The 24,211-nt window shown below is 42.0% G+C and overlaps 2 protein-coding genes across 4 annotated transcripts in view; one reads left to right on the top strand and one right to left on the bottom strand.

Annotated features, from left to right (window-relative positions):
• Nucleotides 1–24,211, bottom strand: part of PORCN (porcupine O-acyltransferase) — a 298,654-nt gene that overhangs the window by 99,852 nt on the left and 174,591 nt on the right. The window lies entirely within an intron of this gene.
• The window catches only part of SLC38A5 (solute carrier family 38 member 5), a 56,144-nt gene that overhangs the window by 8,114 nt on the left and 23,819 nt on the right, over nt 1–24,211 (top strand). For all 3 annotated transcript variants that reach the window (XM_070741189.1, XM_070741190.1, XM_070741191.1), the window contains exons 2-7: nt 11,705–11,893; nt 16,301–16,385; nt 17,709–17,824; nt 18,128–18,201; nt 19,378–19,470; nt 19,758–19,839. In XM_070741189.1, the coding sequence (XP_070597290.1) occupies nt 11,802–11,893; nt 16,301–16,385; nt 17,709–17,824; nt 18,128–18,201; nt 19,378–19,470; nt 19,758–19,839 (542 nt within the window). In that variant the 5' untranslated portion in view covers nt 11,705–11,801. The remainder of the gene's footprint in view (nt 1–11,704; nt 11,894–16,300; nt 16,386–17,708; nt 17,825–18,127; nt 18,202–19,377; nt 19,471–19,757; nt 19,840–24,211) is intronic.

Below are 24,211 nucleotides of genomic sequence, written 5' to 3'. Positions count from 1 at the left end.
ATGATGAATTAAGACTTCACTTGTTGACAAGTTTATACTTCTTTACCATCTACAGAAATACACCCATATTTCCATGCAGTTTTTCATTGAACAAATATTCATGAAATCGGTCAGTAGGTGAAGAAATTATTTAAGCAGTTAGTTTGGAAGTTGACAGTAAAGTAAAGTAAAATAGAGCTGAGAAAACTAATCAGAGAGCTTCTCTTATTTGTTTGTATAGCTTAAGAGGTTTTGGTGGAACTGGTTGAGACAAAATACAAACATACACTTTGATTTATTTTTGACAATGGAAGAGTGTATTTTTGGTTTGGTTTGGTTTAGTGAGCATTTGCAATACAGTCATTTCCTGGCTTCCTTTGAAGTGAGCACTGAGCATAACACAATGCAATTTTAATTCTGCGCACAAATTTTTAAAACCAATGGGTGCAAAGGGATTTACCTCAGAATAAGAATGCAACGGTTGTGCTGTTAGGCAGTCCACATATTAGCTGCTTGAACTTTGATTTGCATCCATGCAGACAATTCTTTATATTTTAACATTTGTTACTGGAAAGTGTCCAGTTCCTTTCCAATTTCAGGGATTTTGTTAATCACTTGACTTATTAGCTAGGTTTGAACTACTTTTGTGTGATCCCCAGACATATAGAAAGTCACATCAGATCTGATATTTGGAGGAGGTACTAGAAATCTAAATTTAGAATCTATCCTGATTTTCTATAATATTGGATTTTATCTTGCCCAGGACAAAAATGCCTTATTCCTTCCTTCCTTCCTTCCTTCCTTCCTTCCTTCCTTCCTTCCTTCCTTCCTTCCTTCCTTCCTTCCTTCCTTCCTTCCTTCCTTCCTTCCTACCTACCTACCTACCTACCTACCTACCTACCTACATACATACATACATACATACATACATACATACTTCTATGCCGCCCAATCCCATTGGGGCTTAGGACATCTTACAACAATATAAAAATACAATATAAAAAATAAAAAGTCAAATGTTAAATACTAAAACAGTAAAAAAAACTGTTATAAAAACCCACAAGCAAAGCAGTCCAGTCAAAGCAAACATGCATATCAATTGGCCATGACAGATGCAAGTATTCACGGTTCCCAGGCCTACTGTCAAAGCCAGGTCTTCACAGCCTTTCGGAAGGCCACTAGGGTGGGAGCAGTAGATATATACGGGGGAGTTGGTTCCATAGGGCCGGGGCAGCCACAGAGAAGGCCCTCCCCTGCATTACCTAGTTGATGGGACTTGGAGAAGGCCCTGTGTGATTTTATTGGTCTCTGGGAGGTAATGCAACAGGAGATGGTCCTGTAAATAGTCTGGTCCTACGGTATTACCCTAAAGTATGTAGATTCAAAATTCTCATACTTTCCTGGCCCTGTTTAGCTTGGATCCATAAATAGAGTGAAGTAATTAGTGTGAAATAAACAGATTTTTATAATAATAATGTGTATAGTTTATGGAAGTTTATAGAAATAATAGTCTATAATAGTTTATAGAAGTATGATGTCATTGTTAATATTGTAATTAGCATTTGGACTTGAATGGTGGGGGGATCCCTGCTTTACCTTGAAATCTACCAGGTGAATTAATCTCAATCATTTTTCTCAGCAGACTACTTCATAGGTTTTGTGTAAATAAAAGAATGGTGATACCCTTGCCTCACAAACACACTTGGAGCTCCTTAGAGAACTGATGGGATATAAACTAAATCTAATTCTATGACCTTACATGATAACACCACCTCAACATTTTAAAATTTTACAACATAAAGCCTGGAGAACCTAAGGCCATGATGACGAACCTATGGCACGCATGCCACAGATGGCACGTGGAGCCGTATCTGAGGGCATGCGTGGCGTTGCCCTATGCACTCTGGCCAGCTGATTTTCGGCCTTCTGGAGGGGGGGAGCCATTTTTGCCCTCACCAGGCTTCAGGAAAGCCTCCGGTGCCTGTGGATGGGGAAAAATGGACCCAATGGGCCTACCGGAAGTTTGGGAAGGAACTTCCACTAGGCCCATTGGGCCATTTTTCACCCTCCCACACCAGGCTTCAGGAAAGCTGCCTTGGGGAGGGCGGAAAATGGCCCAACAGTTCTTCTGGAGGTTTGGACGTTTCAGTGAGGCCCGGAAATGGGGGGAAAGCAGGTGTGTGTGCATTTATATGTAGGAGGAGGGCATTGCATTATTGGCATGGGCACACACGTGCTATTACCCACGTGTATGCCCTTTTGGCCCCCAAGCAAACAAAGGTTCGCCATCACTGACCTATGGCTTTCAAACTTCGATGAGCTCATAGCAACCTCTGTGTAAACCCATGTCAGCTGTGCAAGCTGGGAACTGTAATTCAGTCAATCTGTGGTAAATTCCCTCCCTGTGGAACACTATCCCTACTGAGATTGGCCCCCACTCTGACTCTTTCGCAAGACCCTGAAAGACCTGGTTTTGCCAACAGGCCTGAGGACTCATGAGTAGAACGGAGCCCATCAAATAGCCTATTTCATTGGTTGATTGTTGTTGCCATGGGAGTGGAAAGTTACATAATACATAAATTACCAAACCCCCAAAACTTCACCCTTAGACTATCCACTGTTGACTTCACCCGATTCTTAAAAGGTCAGTAAGGAGCGTGCATAAGTGCACCAGCGTGCCTGCCATTCCTGTCCTAATGTTCCCCTCTTATTAGTACCCGTATCATGTATGTAAACAATGTTATCTGTAGATTGTTCTGAGTTCGGGTTTTGCACCGTGTAATATTTTGTATGTCTATGCGACGTTTCGGTGAAATCACATTCACCATCATCAGGCTGAAGTTGTAAGTTTCGTGCTGCTGTAGATATAGTTATATCTATGTTATATCTATGTATACTACCAATATGTACTTGACAAAAATAAAATCAATCAATCAATCACCTTTTGTCAGTAGAACTTCCGAACCAGAAATGCTTTTCACTTGCTCCAACCTCTGCTGAGTCCCCTGTTGTGATTGTTTTGTATTTTGTATCATAGGAAGAAGCCCGCTTACAATAGTACAAACTTAGTGATCCAATCTGCTGCAATAGTGAAAGAAGCAACATACTTGTTGTAACAGGATCCTTTGGGTAGTAAAGTCAGATTGTTGTGAGAAAGTACTCATTCTAAGGATTAGTGGTTGGACATTATCTGCTAAAAGATTTGTGGTTACTTTGTACACCCTTTTGCAGACATAGTGTCATCAAACTGACATTTAGCAATAGTTTTGTTTTTTAAAATTCTGAACATGCACAGGAATATTCTACTGAAAAAAATGAAAAGTAGAGCTTCTTGTGAAGTGTGCATTCATAGTTTGAATTGTAGCGTCTGAAGAAACTAAGTGATAATTAAAATGCTGGACGTGGACAGGAAATCTCATTATCTCACTTCATTCTAAAGTCATTATCTCACTTCATTCTGAAAGAATATCACATTCTGAAGTCATTATCTTATATCTGAAAGAATATAGCCATTAACAGCCTGACAGAAGGATAAAAAAACGAAACCTGTTTAGATAGAATAGAATAGAATACAATTTTTATTGGCCAAGTGTGATTGGACACACAAGGAATTTGTCTTGGTGCATATGCTCTCAGCGTCCATAAAATAAAATAGACATTTCTCAAGAATCATGTGGTACAACACTTAATGATTGTCATAGGGGTCAAATAAGCAATGAAGAAGCAATATTAATAAAAATCTTAGGATATAAGCAACAAGTTACAGTCATACAGTCAACGTGGGAGGAAATGAGTGATAGGAATGATGAGAAAAACTAGTAGAATAGAAGTGCAGATTTAGTAGAAAGTCTGACATTGTTGAGGAAATTATTTGTTTAGTAGAGTGAAGGCGTTTGGAAAAAAACTGTTCTTGTGTCTTGTTGTCTTGGTGTGCAGTGCTCTGTAGCGACGTTTTGAGGATAGGAGTTGAAACAATTTGTGTCCAGGATGTGAGGGGGTCAGTAAATATTTCCCTGCCCTCTTTTTGACCTAGAACTATAACCCATCTGACTTCTGCCTGCTCTTCTGCCTACATTTTCCTCAATTTTCCAGCCCCCAAATTGATTAGACAATAAACTCCCCTTCATTTTACTTATCTAAATAGGCCAGTTTGTCTTCAGATGACCTGGTTGCAAGATCTTAAAAAAACTGTTGGTTGTTTTTTCTTACTTTTGTATTGTACTATTCAGAGATAACATAATCATATTTTCCATGTACAGTATCTCTTTCCAGTTTTGTTGTATTTGTGTATAATATGCCCCACGTAAAAAAATAAATCTGATTTTGAGGTAAATTACCTGAAATGCACTCAGTGATTAGAAATGTCATCTTTGGGAGGACATTTGAGAAATTTGATGCCAGTTGTTTAATTGTTCAAAAGTCATGATTGTGCCCAAGGCTGCTTTGAGGGAGGTGGTTCCCATCTATGCCCAATCATTGCTCTCCTATTATTAGTTAAAAGTAGAATTGTAACTAAATTTCCACACTGGCAGGAATCTTGTTTGTTCTGTACATTGTTCAGGACATTTCTAACTTGTTGTTTTATTATTAAAAACTATTTCAGTTTGGTGTGGACAGGTTGTTTGAAATACGCCATACATTTATTTTACCTGTTCTGTTGGGTTTCAGTTCATTGACTAATATAGTTATTTGATTTCGGATCATAGCTGACAATCTTTCGTGGGTTTTCTTGAGGGATTGGGGCCCCAAGCTAAAAGATTTTCCCACAACCTAAAGAATAAGCCTTTATTGCTTTATAATGTTTGCAAAGTCAAAATGATATTTCAGAGCTCAAAGTGGGATGAAGGCTGTGGGGGTGGCAGTGCTGTGCTGTGGTGAGATGACACCCTAGTCATGTTTGGTTGTTGATTTAAGACTACCCAGTTGTGTGCACAATGAGTCTGTCCTTTGCAAATGGGCTAGAGATGTATTTAATTTCAATCCAATTCATTAGTACTTAGAAAAAGACTGGCGTATTTCCCCTGCAGTAAGATCTGAACTCACAAGTTTGCTTAATTATGGGTTATTAAACAATACATGATTGGCTTCATTCACTCATACTAAGCGACAGGTTTGTTGCAAGCAGGGTTTAGACAACCCTTGATCAAGAACAAAACCATGTTAAGGCTCTGTCCATTATATAAATCTGCTATTTACTATGAATACAAATCACAGTGTTTAAAAACTCTGGGTCAAACGCTTAAAAAGTTAGGTCAAGGCAAACTTCATGCCCAATAATATTAAACTTAATGATGTAATTTTTAATCTTGCACATAATTCTCTTGAGAAGAAGCCACTCTGAACACAATTGAACGTAAGTAAACATATGCAAGTAGCACTACCATTCATAGCTATGCTCGTGGCTTGTTCACTAATAGGAAGGCTTAAAGAAGTCTACGAACCAGTAGTCCACCGGTGTTCCATTTCTGTGGCTGAAGGATGGATGATTACATATTGCAGAAAGAAATATCATAAAGCTCAGCTATAGCTATTATTAAATTCTTGATTTTTTTCTTTCCCGGCCTCTTTTTTCCCCCCTTATCCTTTTCTTCCCACTCCTTTTACTTTAGGAGTGTCCTGGGAACAGTTTTTTTGTGGGCTGCATGCATTTTTATAGTTAACCACAACAGGCCAGCTTTTCCTCTCGCTCAGGCTCCAACTCCTCTGTTAGCATCCTAGGTGTGTTTCTGGCATAGGACTTCCCAAATTGTGAGGTATTCTTCCCTTGGGGAGGTGCAGGCAGAATCTAGGGGAGAGGTAAAGGATCTTTTGGTTACATTATTAACAATAATAATGGTGAAGTACTTGGAAGTACTTCACCTATTTGTTGGAAATGTAAAAAAGAAATTGGCACATATTTTCATGCATGGTGGACATGCCCAAAAACCAAGATCTATTGGAATAAGGTAGAAAAATGGTTAAAGGAAATCACAAACAAGGAAGTTAAGAAGACCCCAGAATTTTTCTTATTAGGTATCACAGATATTAGATATAAAAAAAGAAATATATTATTTAATAATTCATATATTAGTAGCAGCAAGGATTACATTTGCACAAAAATGGAAAGAAAAGGAAATTCCAAAAGACGAAGAGGTCTTTAGGAAGATTATGGAATGTGCAGAATTAGATATGATGACGAGAAGGTTAAATAACCAAGTGGAAACAGAATTTTGCAGAACTTGGGAGAAAGTCTACAATTGGTGGAATGCAAAAAAGGATCTTTAAAGATATTAAAATAAAGCATGGAATAGTTAAATTTACTAGGTTGAATATATTATACAGTGAACCCTCGATCATCGCGAGGGTTCCGTTCCAGGACCCCACGCGATGATCGATTTTTAGCGAAGTAGCGGTGCGGAAGTAAAAACACCATCTGCGCGTGCGCAGATGGTGTTTTTGCTTCCACTGCCGCCCGCCCTTCGCCCGCCCACCCCGTTGCTCGCGCCTGGGGTGCGCGCGCGTTGCTGGGGAAAGCGCGCGCGTTTGGGGACTCCCTAGATCCGCTCCCCAGCTGGGGAGCGGATCTAGGGAGTCCCCACCGCGCGCGCGTTGCTGGGGAAAGCGCGCGCGTTTGGGGACTCCCTAGATCCGCTCCCCAGCTGGGGAGCGGATCTAGGGAGTCCCCACCGCGCGCGCGTTGCTGGGGAAAGTGTGCGCGTTGCTGGGGAAAGCGCGCGCGTTTGGGGACTCCCTAGATCCGCTCCCCAGCTGGGGAGCGGATCTAGGGAGTCCCCACCGCGCGCGCGTTGCTGGGGAAAGCGCGCGCGTTTGGGGACTCCCTATATCCGCTCCCCAGCTGGGGAGTGGATCTAGGGAGTCCCCAAACGCGCGCGCTTTCCCCAGCTGGGGAGCGGAGCTGGGATGTCCCCAAGCGCGTGCCGCCCGCCCGCCCACGCCGTTGCTCGCGCCGCCGCTGGGGTCTTACGGGGGCAAGAGGGGGAAGACCCAGGGAAGCCTCTGCCCGGCGGGGAAACTCCACCATCTATGCATGCGTGGAAGGGCACGCATGCGCAGATGGTGGAGTTTACTTCCTGGTTGAAAACTCGCGAAATAGCCCTTTCGCGATACTTGAACACGCGAAACTCGAGGGTTCACTGTATAGTGATACTTGATAGATAAGCTTATTTTTACTAATTGATTTTAGTTATTTTAATTATAACTACATAATGACTAGAAAGTATTGGAAAGTCAAGATTTTTATATTATCGTTTACATAGAGATATTTCATTGACAAGTTTACCTTTCTGTATTGATCTAAACTAGAATTAGTCTTTTTTTCTGTATTAAGAAAACTTCTATACTTAGCGGAGCAATTGCAGCTCCTTTACATGTTAAATGTTGTCTGTCTTGTTTTGTCTTACATTTAAAAAAATTAATAAAAATATTTTTTTTAAAATAATAATGGAGAGGGGCGTCATACAAATCTAATAAATTATTATTATTATTATTATTATTATTATTATTATTATTAAATTATTAATAAATCCAAATTTCTTATAGTGCAGTGATGAAGAAACTTTCCCTCCCTCAGGTACGAAAAGCACAACTGTGCGCACTATCGTGCAAGCATGCGTGCCCACCTCCATAATTCAGTGCCCCAATGCACCCCATCCCCTGCATGTGTGGGCCTCCCCACGTGCTGCCCCACCCTCCTTGCGTGATACGCACACCTGGCTGCCTTGTTTCTCAACTTCTGGTGGGCCCGATAGGCCTGTTTTTCAACCTCTTCAGGATGCAGAGGCTTCCCTGGACCCTGGGGAGGACACAAACGGTTTCCCCCACACACCCTGGAGGTTTCCGTAAGCCAGAAAGGGCCTGTTTCCCGACTTCTGATGGGCCTGGAAGACCCAATTTTCGCTCTCCCCAAGCTCCAGAGGTTTCCCTGGAGCCTGGGGAGGGCGAAAATTGCCTCCCCAGCACCCCTGGAGGCTAAAAATGCCCTCCCAGAGCCTCCATGCAAGCTTAAAGTCAGGTGAGCTAGGACAATGGCTTGTGTGCCAGCAGCTATGGCTCCATTTGCCACCTGTGGCATGCATGCCATAAGTTTGCCATCATGGGTATAGTGTCATTCTATTATTTTCATTGTCCCTTTGTGTTCTTTTTCCATACGTGGCATGCCTAGGTGTACATGAAGATTACACTAAAAGGAGGGGTGATGGCAGAAAGTTTAGGAACCCCCAACCTGAAATCACAAATGGCATGCCCAAATGGAAACACCGGGCCAAAGCTGGAAACACCAGTCAGCTGTGTTTGCAGGACAATTACCCTTGGTTACTTAACCATGGTTAACCCATCTCCTGAGTTAAGGAATGATTAACCCAACATGCTGAACAACAAACTAATCAAAGGGGCTAATTTCACATAGTTCATTGAGCCTCAAATCAGCCACCCTTTGTTTTGGAAAGAACATGCCACTGGACCGTAAATGTTATGCAGCTATCACATTCAAACCCCCCCCCCCCCCTTTCATGCCATAGGACGGGCACCATCCCAGCATTGCAGCATTGGACAAGTTGGCTGGAATGGCTCTAGTTTCACAATACTTAGAGGGCACGGGTTCTCAACAGTTGCTGTTTTGTACCTCCCACAACCTGAAATAAGAACTGAGGAATCCAGTCACAGTTATTACTTGAGGGGGAGGCATTGGCTCATCCCACCAGAATAGAAAGCTCTTGTTCTATTTTTCTGTGGGAATATATCTCCGAGGGAAGGATGCGGTTAAAGATCAAGGCACCAATCAGACATCCCCATTTGCATTTTTGCCCCACCCAGCCTCAGAGCTTTCTTTCCAGGTGGCACAGTTAACCCTTCGGTTCCTGGGTCCCAGAGGCAGGTGTGCCTCTCTGTGTTTTCTGAACCTGGGAGTATTCCCATTAGCATTGGTGGGAGCTCTCTTCCAGACAACTAATTAATTGGGAGGGATTAGTTGGATTACTGTGGAATGGAATGAAAGTTAAAAGTCTCATTTACCTGACACCTCTGGTTTGGATAGAAATGTAGACGTGCATTTAACATTACATGCTTGGTCAAGGATTGAGTAATTTTGCCTTTCCCACTCCCATTTTCTTTTGTTAAATTTATAGTGTGGTGCAGGTTAGAAATCTAACCCGTCTTCCCAAAAATAGTTCACTGCAGAGAAGCCTGTTGCTATCCTCAGTTTAAGGGGGTTAGCAGTCTGAGGCTCCTGTACAATTTCCTTGGCAGACATACACTATAGGGATTTTTTTAAAAAATAATAATTCAAAATTGGGTAAAATCTTTCATTCTTAACTTCAGCTTGTAAATATAACTAGGAGACCTAAGAAGCATACTGCTGGATTGTGGGGCTGGGAACAATGCAGCCTTTTTATGTTAATTAGATTTATAGTGGAGAATGTCTTATTGTATGGTGCCTGTTTATACAGATCTGCCAGTCTCACATTTCTGCATCCTAAATAGAGGTTAAAATCTCACTATCTTCTTCAAGCATCCCTTTTGCTTCAGCTTTTTGTCAGATTGCCTGAATTAAATCCCCACATCAGTTTCTTCAGATTATTGCCCTCCAATTGAATTTTGGGCTGCAACTTGTATCAAGAGTTTGATTCCCGCCACCTCTGCCTAAATTATCCTTTAGAAACCACTCACTCACTGACTATAGGAGTTAGTGCTCATTATATGCCGGAAATTGTTCACTGAGCTTAAGGCCTTAAAAGGGCAACAGGCTATAATGGTCAGAATCAGCCACACTTTTTGCCTCCAGGACAGTCCTGTTAATTGATATTGCAAATATTATTTGGGACAACAATTTTCCCCAAAATAAGACCCCGTGTTATATTTTCTGAACCTCTTATTTTCAGGGAGGTCTTATTATTTTGGAGCATGTGGAGCAAGACGGAACTCCTTTTGCCATCTTACCTGATCTCCAGCTTTGTTGCCCCAACCCTAACCCCAGAGGCAATGGCGGGGACAGGCTGTGGATGTGTTTGAATATTTTTGGGGATGGCTTATTTTTAGGGGGGAGCTTGTTTTTGTGGAAACACTGTATATACACACAGAGACACACACACACACATAGACAGACAGACAGACAAAACAAAGCCCCCTTCCAAAAACTTTGACAAATGTCCAAAGATACTTCACCAGAAGAGTCCTTCACTCCTCCACTCGAAACAGAATATCCTACGAAAGCAGACTATCAATCCTAGGTCTTGAAAGCTTAGAACTACGATGCCTAAAACACAATCTAAGTATTGCCCACAAGACCATATGCTGCAACGTCCTACCTGTCAATGACTACTTCAGCTTCAACCGCAACAACACAAGAGCACGCAACAGATTCAAACTTAATATTAACCGCTCCAAACTTGACTGTAAAAAATATGACTTCAGCAACCGAGTTGTCGAAGCGTGGAACTCATTACCTACCTCAGTAGTGTCAACCCCTAACCCCCAACATTTTTCCCTTAGACTATCCACGATTGACCTCTCCAGGTTCCTTAGAGGTCAGTAAGAGGCGTGCATAAGTGCACCAGTGTGCCTTCCATCCCCTGTCCAATTGTCTCTCCTTATCTCATTTATCTTTTCTTCCTTTCAAATATGTTCACCTATACTTTTATATCTTCTATTCTTTTCTTTATTTATATTACTACATATCTATTCTCTTCAATGTGTATTATGTATTGGACTAGATAGATAGATAGATAGATAGATAGATAGATAGATAGATAGATAGATAGATAGATAGATAGATAAAATATGGAGCCTAAATTAAAAGACTTAAACGGGATAAATTGGCAGTTAGAAGTAAGAAAGTGTGGGTGGAGGTCCAGCACATGCGTGCGTTGTACCCCAAACATATCCAGAGAGCACCACCAAGTAGAAGAGTCTGGATGAAATACTCTTAACATCTACCCACTTTTGAATGAGAAGGTAGTTCTGCAAATTTGGGGATCATTTTATCTGTGCATTTAGGAGTGAACTTTCTTTCTTGGGTATGGCTGAGTCAATGATACTTCAGTAGTATGAATGCAACCGCTGTATTCATTATAATATTATAATATATCAATGTGTATTATGTATTGAAATAAATAAATAAATAAATAAATAAATAAATAAATAAATAAATAAATAGATGTTAGTATGTCTCCCCACCCCATCCCAAATATTTCCTTTCCTACCACCCACCGCACCACCCCAGTCCTAAGACTACAACAAAATACACCGCTTTGAGAAAGTGGAGGGATGGCTTATGTGCTTTCCCCCTATGGGTTTTAGTGCTTTTTTCTTACCTTAGTCTGGAATGGTTATTGTTAGTGGAGGAGAGCTGACGCCACGCAGTATGCGAGTACGTGCTGTGTTTCTTGGCAGTAGCATGCAGGTGTGTGAAAACGCTTAGAGAAACAGCCTGCCAACTCATGCTTAAAGGTGTGGATGGGAGAGGGAACAGGCTAACATCCTCCCCTCCCCTCTGTCAGGACAGACTCTCCCCCAGGCATGGGGTTGGAAGCGCTGTATGTTTCTTGGCCTGCCTTTTCATTAGGGTGGCAAAACTTTCTGGCAAGTGCCTCCCTTCCCCTCATCCACACCCTTCCTGCAGCTGGGAGTAGAATATTTGGATTCTCAATACTACCTAATCCCCCCACCACCACCTTCCCCCACCCCCCCTATTATTAAGTGCTGCTTGTTGAGGTTTTCTCCATGTCCTCAGGTATCCTGCTCGACCAAGTGGATTGCTGTTGCTGCTGCTGGCAGATTAGCTGAAGACGTTACCCACCTCCGCGTGCAATCACCAACCGACTGCGAAGATGGAACTGCAAAAAATGGGAAGCGAGATTGGCACTGAAAGATTTAACGGTACCATACCTGACAGTGACAAAGCAGCTGTCCTGGAGAATGGGTGAGTCTTTGGTAGGAATGATGGAAATAATTGGTTGGGAATACACCCTCTATGGCGTAACGGTTAAGATGTCAAGGTTCCAGGTGGCATCCAACTAAATCGTTAGACTGGGACTAGGAGACCACTGATTGACTGTGAAACTGTCCATCTGACTTCAGAGCCAATCATATTCTCTCAGCCCCGCCTACCTCACACTCAAGGGGATAAAATAAGGCGGAGACACTGTATGTATACCGCATTGAGCTCCCAGTGGAAAAGGTGAGATATTAATGCAATAAATACACACGTACAGGGAAGTCTTCTTTTCACTATGGTGAATGGGCCTGGCAATTCCATTGCTAAGTGATGGGGTCATAAAATGTAGCATCATGTCACTGTGCCAACGTACAGTGGCAGTTGTGGCAATCTCATTTGCTGTGAATCCAGCATGGTTGTGGTCTCCCACAAACAGATGATCTCTGGTTGGCTTCCCCTTTGACTTTGCTTTTCAGAAGCAAATGGGATGCTGTGACATGCTTGTGAGCTGGCTGCCAAGTGTCCCAACTGCAATCACGTGTCTTTAGGGTCACTTGCATTGGCTGCCGATCAGTTTCCGGTCACAATTCAAAGTGTTGGTTATGACCTTTAAAGCCCTACATGGCATTGGACCAGAGTACCTCCGGAACCGCCTTCTACCGCACGAATCCCAGCGACCGATAAGGTCCCACAGAGTTGGCCTTTTCCGGGTCCCGTCAACTAAACAATGTCGTTTGGCGGGCCCCAGGGGAAGAGCCTTCTCTGTGGCAGCCCCGGCCCTCTGGAATCAACTCCCCCCGGAGATTAGAACTGCCCCCACTCTCCCTGTCTTTTGTAAACTACTCAAGACTCACTTATATCGCCAGGCATGGGGGAGTTGAGACACCTTTCCCCCAGGCTCTTTTATATTTTGCTTTATGTTTGGTATGAATGTGTTGTTTGGTTTTTAAAATATGATAGGGTTTTATATGTTTTTAATATTAGATTTGTTCTACTATAATATTGTTTTTATTATTGTTGTGAGCTGCCGTGAATCTTCGGAGAGGAACGGCATACAAATCTAATAAATTATTATTATTATTATTATTATTATTATTATTATTATTATTATTATTATTGCAGCTGCAATTATGAGGACCTCAATCAGTACCTTCGTAACCAGTTGCTGACCAAGTGGTTGTTTAATGAAAATTAACTGAATTTAAAACTTTGCAAGTTGTGCAAACTGAAGCATGCATTTATATTCCTGCAGTATCTGCACATTGCAGGAGAGGGTCATGGCTTAGAAATGTAGCACAAAAGGCAAAGAGTATTGCAAGGAAAGATGAGCCGTTTACAAGCAAAAGGGAAACAATAAGAAACAACACAAAATATTAATTATAACGAATAAACCCAATACTTGTGGAATTTATATCTCTATATTAGAAAATTTGCTTAAATTGTGAATTTTAGGAGAAATTTGCAAAATAATTGTATATATACTTTCATGCAGCCCTCAAAACAAATACAGGTACCGTGTTTCCCCGATAGTAAGGCAGTGTCTTACTATCTTTTTACCCCCAAAAGCCCCACTGTGTCTTACTTTGGGGGTATGTCTTATATTGTCCTGGGCACCGGGACCGGCTCGTCTTCGGGCTTTGGCCCGGGCGAGGCCTCTTCTCCTCCGGGCGGGCGGCGTTAGGCGTCCACCCACCCCCAGCCCCGTACCGCTTTACGGGCCGGACGATTGGGGGGGCGGGGGGGGACGCGAGGCAAAGGAAGTGAAGGGAACTACGGGCGCCGGGAAGGCACGGAGCCAGGTGCGAGCGTCGCGGCGCGCGTGTCCTTTCAGGACCCCCCCTGCCGTTTCACGCCTCCACTCACCAAATTGACAGGGTGAAGGTAGCCGTTCCCGGAGGGCTCTTCTTGCCCGGGTTTTTTTTATGCGCCTTGCCCGCCGCCGCGCCCCGGCCTTTGCCCGGGGAGCCCCGCTAAGCCTTCTGCGCCTGACTCGGCGAGGCGAGAGGGAAGAAGGAGAAGCGCAAGTGGATGCGGAGCGCCCGGGAGGCATTTATCCGCCCAGGAGGCATTTATCCGTCCTTCGCTTTGACGGCGCTGGTCCGAAGCGAGCCGAGCGGGCGGACCAGCGCCGTCAAAGCGAAGGATGGATAAATGCCTCCCGGGCGGATAAATGCCTCCCGGGCGCTCTGCGTCCACTTGCGCTTCTCCTTCTTCCCTCTCGCCTCGCCGAGTCAGGCGCAGAAGGCTTAGCGGGGACCAGCGCCGTCCTTCGCTTTGCCAAGCCGGGGAAGAGGCGGTGGCGCCGCGGCAAGGCGAAGGACGGCGCTGGTCCGAAGCGAGCCGAGCGGAGGGGAGCGCCGTCCTTCGCCTCGCCGCCACCGCCTCTTCCCCGGCTTGGCAAAGCGAAGGATGGCGCTGGTCCGAAACGCCACAACCCCTTCAGCGGAAGATGGAAAATTCTTCTATGTTTCTAATCCAGGCTCGCCAACCCGGAAATGCGAGGCGAAGGACGGCGCTGGTCATCGGGCTCCCCCCCCCGGCAATACCCCTGTGTTTCCCCGAAAGTAAGACATATATCTTACTTTCGGGGTATGGCTTATATTAGCCAACCCCCCTGAAACCCCCCATATGTCTTACAATCGGGGGGGTCTTACTATCGGGGAAACACGGTAGGTATAGAAATGGAACAGAAAAAAGAGAGGCAAATTGACAATTTATATATTCTTAGTTTGGAAGTTATGAAGAAGGTTGGGCATGCATAATTGGGCAGCATGTGAGAAAGATGGAAATTAACTGAGCAGGCAGAATCAAAGCTTAGAAAAGCAGGAATTCAGGTTAGGCAAAGAGACATCAAAGTAGTTCCCCCACATGGGGAAAAATATGTCTGTAACATAAAAATCCCTGGAGGTAATATAGAAAGATGCAGATTTGAGAAGTAACTACTTCTAGTGACAAAATTAATACTCAGACCATCAGTTTTTCCTCCAAAGTTTTAGAAACTACTCTGCCAGCAACAAACACACAAACACATTTCTTAGTCTCATGTTCTGGCAAGCTTTTAATTTGGGAGGGTTTTTTTCTATTTTTTCTTTTCAATGAAAATACCTAGAACTACCCAGTTCCCATCCAGATGGTAAAGATATGTCATAAAAATACTATTAGAGGCCATTAGCTTGATCACATTTTCTTTCTTTGGCTTCAGGGAGCACCATTTTGCATAATCAACAGGTGCCTTCATTAGCAAGGGAACCAAATCTCCAGCTCTTTATTTAATGGCAGTTATACATTTGAAAAATTATTTTTCATGCTCCAGATTTGGCACTGGACCGTTAAATGACAAGTATAAGTAACCACACAGAGCCTGATCTCAGGTTTGACATATCGAAATGTCATTAATTAGAAACAAAGCCCAACAAAACCAGAACACAGGACCAGAAACAAAAAGATCAGAACATGTCCTCTCTAGCATCCAACACCCACATATGCAGATATTAATACCAGATACAATCAAGCAGGATAATTGTTACAACCCGACATGGTAATTATCTCCAAATATTTGAAGCAAAAGGAAAATTTAGTAGTAATTTAATTCATTAATATTAACGCACTGGCTTCATTGTATAGTTACATCAACATTTGGCAAGAGAGTCAAGTTTTCCAAATCTCTGTACAGTGTTCCCTCAATTTTCGCGGGGGATGTGTTCCGAGACCGCCCGCGAAAGTCGAATTTCCGCGAAGTAGAGATGCGGAAGTAAATACACCATTTTTGGCTATGGACAGTATCACAAGCCTTCCCTTAACACTTTAAACCCCTAAATTACCATTTCCCATTCCCTTAACAACCATTTACTCATCATTATTACTGGTACTCACCATTGAATAAGACACTTAGTGATCCTGATATTTATAAACATAATTATTTATTAACAATATTTTTTTTTTTAATTTGCAAAAATGATTAGTTTGGTGATGACATATGATGTCATTGGGCAGGAAAAACCGTGGTATAGAAAAAAACTCGCGAAGTATTTTTCAATTAATATTTTTTGAAAAACCATGGTATAGGCTATTCGCGAAGTTTGAACCCGCGAAAATCGAGGGAACACTGTATTTTAAAATTAACACATTTATTTTATTAGAACAACTGGACAATATGTAAATAACATTAATAGTTCAATACCTAATGCTAAGTACAGTAACACATGATGGTTTCATCTACTTTGTTTCCTCTCTTTTCATTTCTTTCCATCTTCTCTAAGGATTCAGCCCCTTGAAGTAGAACACAGCACGACCTTTATAATATTTAGCTTGAGCCATTGATTTGTGATGCTAAACAGATGCAGCCCTGGTATAGGACTCCACTGACCTTTTCTCCTCCTCCTTCCATTTCAGGTATGAGGAAGAGGAACATATTTCAGCGGAACAAGATGGCTTCTTGCCTAACGCTGCCAGCAAGAAATTCAGCCAATTCACTGATGTAGGTGACGATGTCAGTCAAATATCTCCCAACTCAGCTGTGTCCACAGGGAGTACAGGATTGTGACAGAAGGCTTAGTTTAGTTTAGTTTTATTGGATTTATATGCCGCCCCTCTCCGAAAACTCGGGGCGGCTAACAGCAATCATAAACAGTATACAATAATAATCCAATACTAAAAGCAAATTAAAAACCCCTTAATATAAAATATTAACTCTTATATGTACTAATAAAAGAGAATAGTTGTAGCTCAGTCCTTGATGCTCTCTGAGCTTGGTTGTTTTCTTGTAGATGTTTCATCACCCAAGCTAGGTAATATCATCAATGCTAGTCAAGCACTAGTACCAGCACTGAGGAGCCCAGCAAACACCAAGGACCCATCTTTTACAGGTGCAATGTGATGGTGCATGTAAATAATGTACAAAAGGGCAGAACCTGCAGTAGGATGGCATGACATGGCTTCCATCATGAAAGCAACCAGCTCCTGTTTATTCCCATTCTTCTACTTACCCTTGAAAGTGAAATTCAAATGTCTCACCTATTTCTTAATGCAGTTTGCAAATGTCTACCAATCTAACATGACCTAATGAAACAGGATTGAAGAATTTTCCTTGTACAAGCGTCATTTATTTATTTTTTTACATGGGGGGGAAATGACATTGCTCAACTTTTGCATTGAGATGTAGGATATGGTTCCCAGAATATCTCAGGCTTTTACTGGCTGTTGCCCATGATGTGTGATGTTTCTTCTTGTTAACATGCATATTATATCTTGTAGGTATTTTAGAAGTATTATGTCATTATGTTTTATTATTTATTTATATCGTGGCTGTCTATATTTATAATTTCGAACAAGGCTTAACCAGCCCCACCTTTATAGACTTACGTTATCTCCTGTTTCTTTTTAATTTGACTGTCGTTGCTTCCTTCTGTACACACTGAATCATATCTTCTGTTGTGTCTTAGAAATCTTCATTCTTGTATGTTCCCACACACTTGAGTCAAAGGGAGACCTTCAAATATATACGACATAAAGTATACATCTGTAAGAACCAGACTGGTTCAATGCAATATGTTGGCCACAGTATAATAATTGGTAACTTTATAGGGACACTCATGCAGGTCAGATGTTCTGCCCCTTCAACTTTCTTTTCTGGGTGACCCTTGGATATTTAATGGTTGGTTTCATCCCCCCCCCCCCTTCATCCTCATGTATTTTACTTCTACCAGGATTAGTGTTTTGTTTTCCATATGGCCCAAAGGCCTTTTTTCCACTCAATTTCTGAAATTTGGTTTTTGTTTCTTTTCTTAAATCCTGGCTGCAGTTTGAGGGAAAGACTTCGTTTGGGATATCAGTCTTTAATCTGAGCAACGCCATCATGGGGAGTGGCATCCTGGGCCTGGCCTATGCCATGAGGAATACGGGAATCACCCTCTTTGTGTGAGTGTTAACTCCCACAGCCTGGTACCCAGGAAAAAAACCCCCACAATCCGAGGGGGAGGGAGCAAGTAGAAATTCGGCTATGGTTTCCAACTGTGGGTCTGCTGCTGAATGGATTCTAAGAACTAATTCCCAAGTAGGGATTGGATGGAATTCGTGAATTCGGCTTGGGCTAGGACTCACAGTCCAGAGGCGGATTGGAAAAAGTTCTCTTCCTCTCCATAGAAGAGGCATTCCAGAGTTAGTCCATTTCTGTGAAAGAAGAATTAATTGGGCTGACATTCATTGTTGTCCTTCTTCCAGGATCCTTTTGATCTCCATTGCTTTGCTCTCCTCCTATTCCATTCATCTGCTGCTGAAGTGTGCTGGAGTTGTTGGTAAGTCACAGTTTGGGAGACTCCATAGTTTTTGTTATGAGCCACAGGGTAAGACACTGACCTTAGCCATACTGCTCTTTAAGGGTATAAATAGAACTACCGTATTTTTGGGAGTATAAGACACACCGGAGTTTAAGACACACTTTAGTTTCTGGGGAGGAAAATAGGGAAAAGAATCTGCTTACAAGATATTCATCTGGCTAGCATTTTTGCTAGCACATTATTTTATCCCCCGGTTAGAACTTTAAAAAAAAACTTATTCAGAGAGAGTAACAATGAAAGATCTTGAAAGCCAGTAAGAGCTGGGAACATCATGGAAAGAAACATTCGGAACAAGTAGAGCAATGAAAACCCCCCTGCAAAGACAGGGTTTGGAAAACATTCTTCGCAGAGAGTAACAATGAAAGATCTTGAAAGCCAGTAAGAGCTGGGAAAATCATTAGCACCTGGTTAGGACTGGAAAGAAACTTATTCAGAGCAAGTTAGAGCAATGAAAAAAGACCCTGCAAAGACTTAGAGCTTGGAAAACATTATTTGTAGAGAGAAACAATGAAAGGCCCTGCAAGGTAAGAGCTGGGAAGATTGTTAGCACCTAGTTAGGACTGAAAAAAAAGCTACATTCAGAGTATAAGAAACACCCAATTAGCATCCTCTTTTAGGGAGAAAAAAATAGGGTAATAGAATTCAGGGGTGCATTCTATTAAGGGATTTCAGACTGGTGTTCAGAGGTTTTTGCTGTTCTTAGAATCCATGCCTTCTATCAATTTGGATCATTAAAAGTCTTGTTCTCCAAGGACTGTGGCCGAATAAGAATTAGTGCAGGCTGTAGATGCCTTGAAACTTGGTTTTGAAATTGATCAGTGGACCATGCAGGAAGCTGGGCTGGCATTCAAAGATAGGGTTTTTTTTTGTTGCACAGGCAGATTGTGGCTGAAGAGCACAACTTGCCCTTAGGCTAATCATTATTACCAAGGAGCTGCATGCTTTCTTAAAACTCTTGTGTTGAGGAATGTGTCAATTCATATCGGAACTGGATTGTTGAGTGTGTTGACTGCTAGCATAAAAGGAGCATAATTTTGAACTGGTTAAGATGAATGGACTGGTAGTGTTATCATCCTAGAATTACAAACCAACCTATCTCAAGTTCTCAACCCTTTCTTTCTCTCTCCTATTTAGGAATTAGAGCATACGAACAACTGGGATTTAAGGCCTTTGGCCATGGGGGCAAAGTGGTGGCTGCTGTCATAATCTCAATACACAACATAGGAGGTAAGACTTTCCCACTTCCCCGTTGGGTCAGAAAGGGGAAACAAAGTGGTGTATATTTGCATACATTTGCTTCTGATAGTTGGGGTGTGTGTGTGAAGTTCAAGGAAGAAGGCTGAGTAAAGGAATTTGGGACATTGTGATCTTGACTTCTACAAACTGATGGCAATGATGATTTGTGACCAATATCCAGTGTTCAGCCTGGGGATAAGGGTGAGCAATGAAATGCCATCTTCACTCTTCCCCAAAAAGGAAATTCAGTCGATCCTGACAGTTTTCTCTTTTCACAGCTATGTCCAGTTACCTGTTCATTGTTAAATCTGAACTGCCACTTGTGATCCAAACCTTCTTCGGGATGACAGAAAACAATGAGTAAGCCAAGCTCCCTGATCTTCCTCCTCCTAACCATGTTCTGTTTGAAATTACACAGAACAGATGGACATGCATCAGTTCCTCAATGAGAGAGAGAGAGAGGAAAGAAAGAAAAGAAAGGAAGAAAGTTTCCCCATATTTGACAGACTATTTGTTAGAGTATAATCCACATCATCTCAAGTCAACATAGATAATGCTAGTGGAAGTTGTAACCCGAGTCTGCGGAGAAATAATATTATTATTATTTTTATTTATTTATTTATTTATTTTTTGATTTGATTTGATTTGATTTGTATGCTGCCCCTCTCCGCAGACTCGGTGGGGGGGCTAACAACAATGATGAAAAACAGCATGTAACAATCCAATTAATAAAACAACTAAAAACCCTTATTATAAAACCAAACATACACACAAACATACCATGCATAACTTGTAATGGCCTAGGGGGAAGGATGCCTGGCGATAAAGGTGGGTCTTGAGTAATTTGCAAAAGACAAGGAGGGTGGGGGCCGTTCTAATCTCTGGGGAGAGTTGATTCCAGAGGGCCGGGGCCGCCACAGAGAAGGCTCTTCCCCTGGGGCCCGCCAAACGACATTGTTTGGTCGACGGGACCCGGAGAAGGCCAACTCTGTGGGACCTCATCGGCCGCTGGGATTCGTGCGGTAGAAGGCGGTTCTGGATGTATTCTGGCCCAATAATAATAATAATAATAATAATAATAATAATAATAATAATAATAAATAAAATTGATATTTGGAGAGGCTAAATTATATGCTTGTCTGCAAAAAGAATGACATAGAAACCTACAGGTAGTTTCTATTGTTTTGGTATTTTGCAGGGTTAAGTGGTTAATTAGCCTTTGCTGATACTCTTGGGCATTCTTCAGCCATGGTATGCTAAGTCTAGGGTGATTTCCAGTTGAAAACTTTCGGGATTTTGGCAATGTCCAGCACAGTTTTAATTATTCACCAAACATGCTTAACCTGTTTACTGAGTTGATCCATTTATTACGTTTGCAGCATGCATTGAACATAAACTCTCTAAATAGGTTGGATTCACATAACATGTTAAGGCACCAGCAAACTTGAACAAGTTGAATTATAATTAAGCTTAGCATATTGGATGAATGGATATATTATCTGATCTAGTTAAGTTAATTTTGTGACCTCCAGATAAAGCCCAACCAGACCCACGATTATTTCAGGACTTGAACTCTTAATGATCTTCCCTTGTGGAGTTAATTTATGGCCATTGTGACCTAAAGTGAAATTAGAGATGATATGTATGTGGGGACCACGCCTTTTCCCCTCCTCCTCTTTCATTTTGCAGCAGTCCTTTTCCCCCCACCAGAGCTGCTCTAAGGGGTTTCTGAGTAGTATTATGGAAGGAAACAGCTGGTCTTTTTGGCTAATTTTTCCTTCTATAAATGGATCTTCTGGGGCTTGGTGCCTTATTCACGTTCCTCCCCTGATCAAGAGAATTTGGGACCAAGCCACAATGCTCTGTTGCTTGCAGGACTTAAATCCCCGCTCTCAGAAACAAGATGGGGGGCAGGAGATACAGAGATTATTCCCTTGTGGATCATAAACTCTCCCCTGAGTTTCCATTTGGGGTGGAAAATAATTTCACCACAAATTCTGGTGAAACGCTATTGGATGTCATCTTGGGGTGTATATTAGCATTAAAATCCACTAGAATTTGTCTTTCTCCCCTACAAGTTGACAACCATGTCTGAAAGAAATTTGTTGTTGAAAGTTGGAAGGAAATAGGGGCGGCTGTATTTAAAGGAGGTTTACATTGTGGGAATATCCATTTAAAAAGCTTCTATCTAAGGTCATTTACGTGTCGAAGGACAAAAGAAGTGAGATTTTTAGTTGTTGATATTTTTTAAAAAGTTCCTAAGCGATATATGTTCATGTGTTGTGTTAAATTGGGAAGATATTTAAAAGCATTCCTATGTTACAAGATGATATAAGAGTAAAAAGTTATGACATTTTTGGGTGTACTGTTTCAAACTATAAAAAAAGTTGTTGAACTGGAATATTGCCATATTACTACAGACAGTAAAGTGGACAGAATTTCTAGAGTAGATTTATACATGTCAAAATACAACTATGTATGCTATTATCTCATTTTTTTCCAGCTTTAAATCAGATAAATGTGGAAGTGAAGCCACATTTCAACTTTACCTATGTCTTTTTTTTAAAAAGCCCTGTTTTTCATATGGACTGGGATAAAGATGGAAGAGAAAAAGATCTATAAAGTAGCCTTCAAACTTGAATTAGGTTATGCCAATACCATTGCAATCCAGTTCTTAGCATGTTAATCTACTTTGACTGATCTCATAAATGTTTGATCATTAAATGTTCCATTATGAATGACAGATTATTTCTTTATTACAAGCAGAATATCACAATTTTCATATTAGGATTTTATAATGGATTCAGGGCAGTGCTTGGTTGTAACATTTGAACATTCTCAAATGACTCATTTTTAATAATGTATCAAACATTTATGAGCATGCTTATAGAGCAAAGCAGCGGTCTGCAACCTTTCCGGCTTTGCGGACTGGCGGGTGGGAGAGGGGATGGTTCCACGATGTCAGCGTTCGAAGTAAGGCACCCATAGAAAAGAGAACTCTGAGGCAGGCAGATTCCTCAAAGAGCAATTTATTGATATATCATATTGGCACCACTGGTGAAAGCTGACTTTAATTAGCTTTCACCTAATTAAAAGAAAAAGTTTCCCTTTTCCCCCAAGTCACGCTGTCCAATCCAGTTGCTGGCCTGTTGCTTGGTTACTTCACTCCTTCTCTGGCCAACCACCTGTGAGAATGTCCTTAGTTCCTACAGGAAAACATTATTGTTTTGGCTACAATAATAATAATAATAATTTATTGGATTTGTATGCCGCCCCTCTCCAAAGACTCGGGGCAGCTCACAACAATAATAAAAACAGTATAACAATGGAACAAATCTAATAATAAAAATTATATAAAACCCCCCAACTGTTAAAAACCATACAACACATACATACCAAACATAAAATATAAGAAAGCTTGGGGGAGATGTCTTAGTTCCCCCATGCCTGGCGATATAGGTGGGTCTTGAGTAACTTGCGAAAGATAAGAAGGGTGGGGGCTGTTCTAATCTCCGGGGGGAGTTGATTCCAGATCGTCGGGGCCGCCACAAAGAAGGCTCTTCCCCTGGAGCCCGCCAAACGACATTGTTTGGTCGACGGGACCCGGAGAAGGCCAACTCTGTGGGACCTTATCAGCCACTGGGATTCGTGCAATAGAAGGCGGTTCCGGAGGTATTCTGGTCCAATGCCATGAAGGGCTTTAAAGGTCATTACCAACACAAAACTCCATCTGTTTCTCCCCACCCTCTGTTGTGTGGCAACCCTGAAAGCCTCCAAGATGTCTTCAGCCAGATTCACTTCAGGGTTGACGCATGAGTAGTGGGGGAGCGTTTGTGTGCGCAGGGCTCCATGTAAGTGGAGCTGCGTGTGTTTTCACCCACCACTTCCGTGGCCCAGTTCTGGCCTCAGCTTGTTAGTAGGCCATGGTGCCAGGGTTGGGGACTCTTGAAGTAAAGAGAGGGTGGTTAGGATGGAATAAAGTTTGAGGGAGAAATCTGCCTACCTACAGGAACAGAGAAGAGTTTGTTTCCTTGTAAAAAAAAATACTTAACAGATTGGTTGGGCAACACTGCAACTTTGCAAGTAACTAAAAAAGAAAATAAATGGCATAGTGCACGATAAGTCCCAAGCCACTTTGGTCATTCATTGCTCACTTATGTATTATTATTATTTATTAAATTTACATGCCGCCGCTCTCCGAAGACTCGGGGCGGCTTACAACATATAAAAGCAGTATACCTCGAGATATAACAAAGTTAAAATTGAGAATTACATTTAAGAAAAACTAAAAGGCCTATTAACACGCACACATACCCATTCAAACAAACCTAGTATACATTCATTGGCCAGGGGGTAGTATCTAATGACCCCAGGCTTGGTGGCATAGATGAGTCTTTAGACTCTTATGGAAGGCGAGGAACAACACAAATCTCTGAGTTGATTCCAGAGGGCCGGGGTCTCCACAAAGAAGGCTCTTCCCCTAGGTCCTGCCAAGTGACATTGTCTAGTTGACGGAACCTGTAGAAGGCCGACTCTGTGGGACCTAGCCGGTCACTGGGATTCAAGCAGCAGGAGGCATTTACATATTGTCCTGCTTCTGAGTGGCTTCTGAATTTCTGGCCAATCCCATGAAGACTAAGTGTAGTGGTCATTAGTATATGTGTTATTTCTACCCCAGCGGCTTCTCTCGAGCATTTCCTAACCTTGTCGTTATGCCAATGCATGGATATCA

The sequence above is a fragment of the Erythrolamprus reginae genome, chromosome 2, assembly GCF_031021105.1.
Source record: "Erythrolamprus reginae isolate rEryReg1 chromosome 2, rEryReg1.hap1, whole genome shotgun sequence".
Lineage (NCBI taxonomy): Eukaryota > Metazoa > Chordata > Lepidosauria > Squamata > Dipsadidae > Erythrolamprus > Erythrolamprus reginae.
This window is presented reverse-complemented; position numbering and strand designations above follow the sequence as displayed.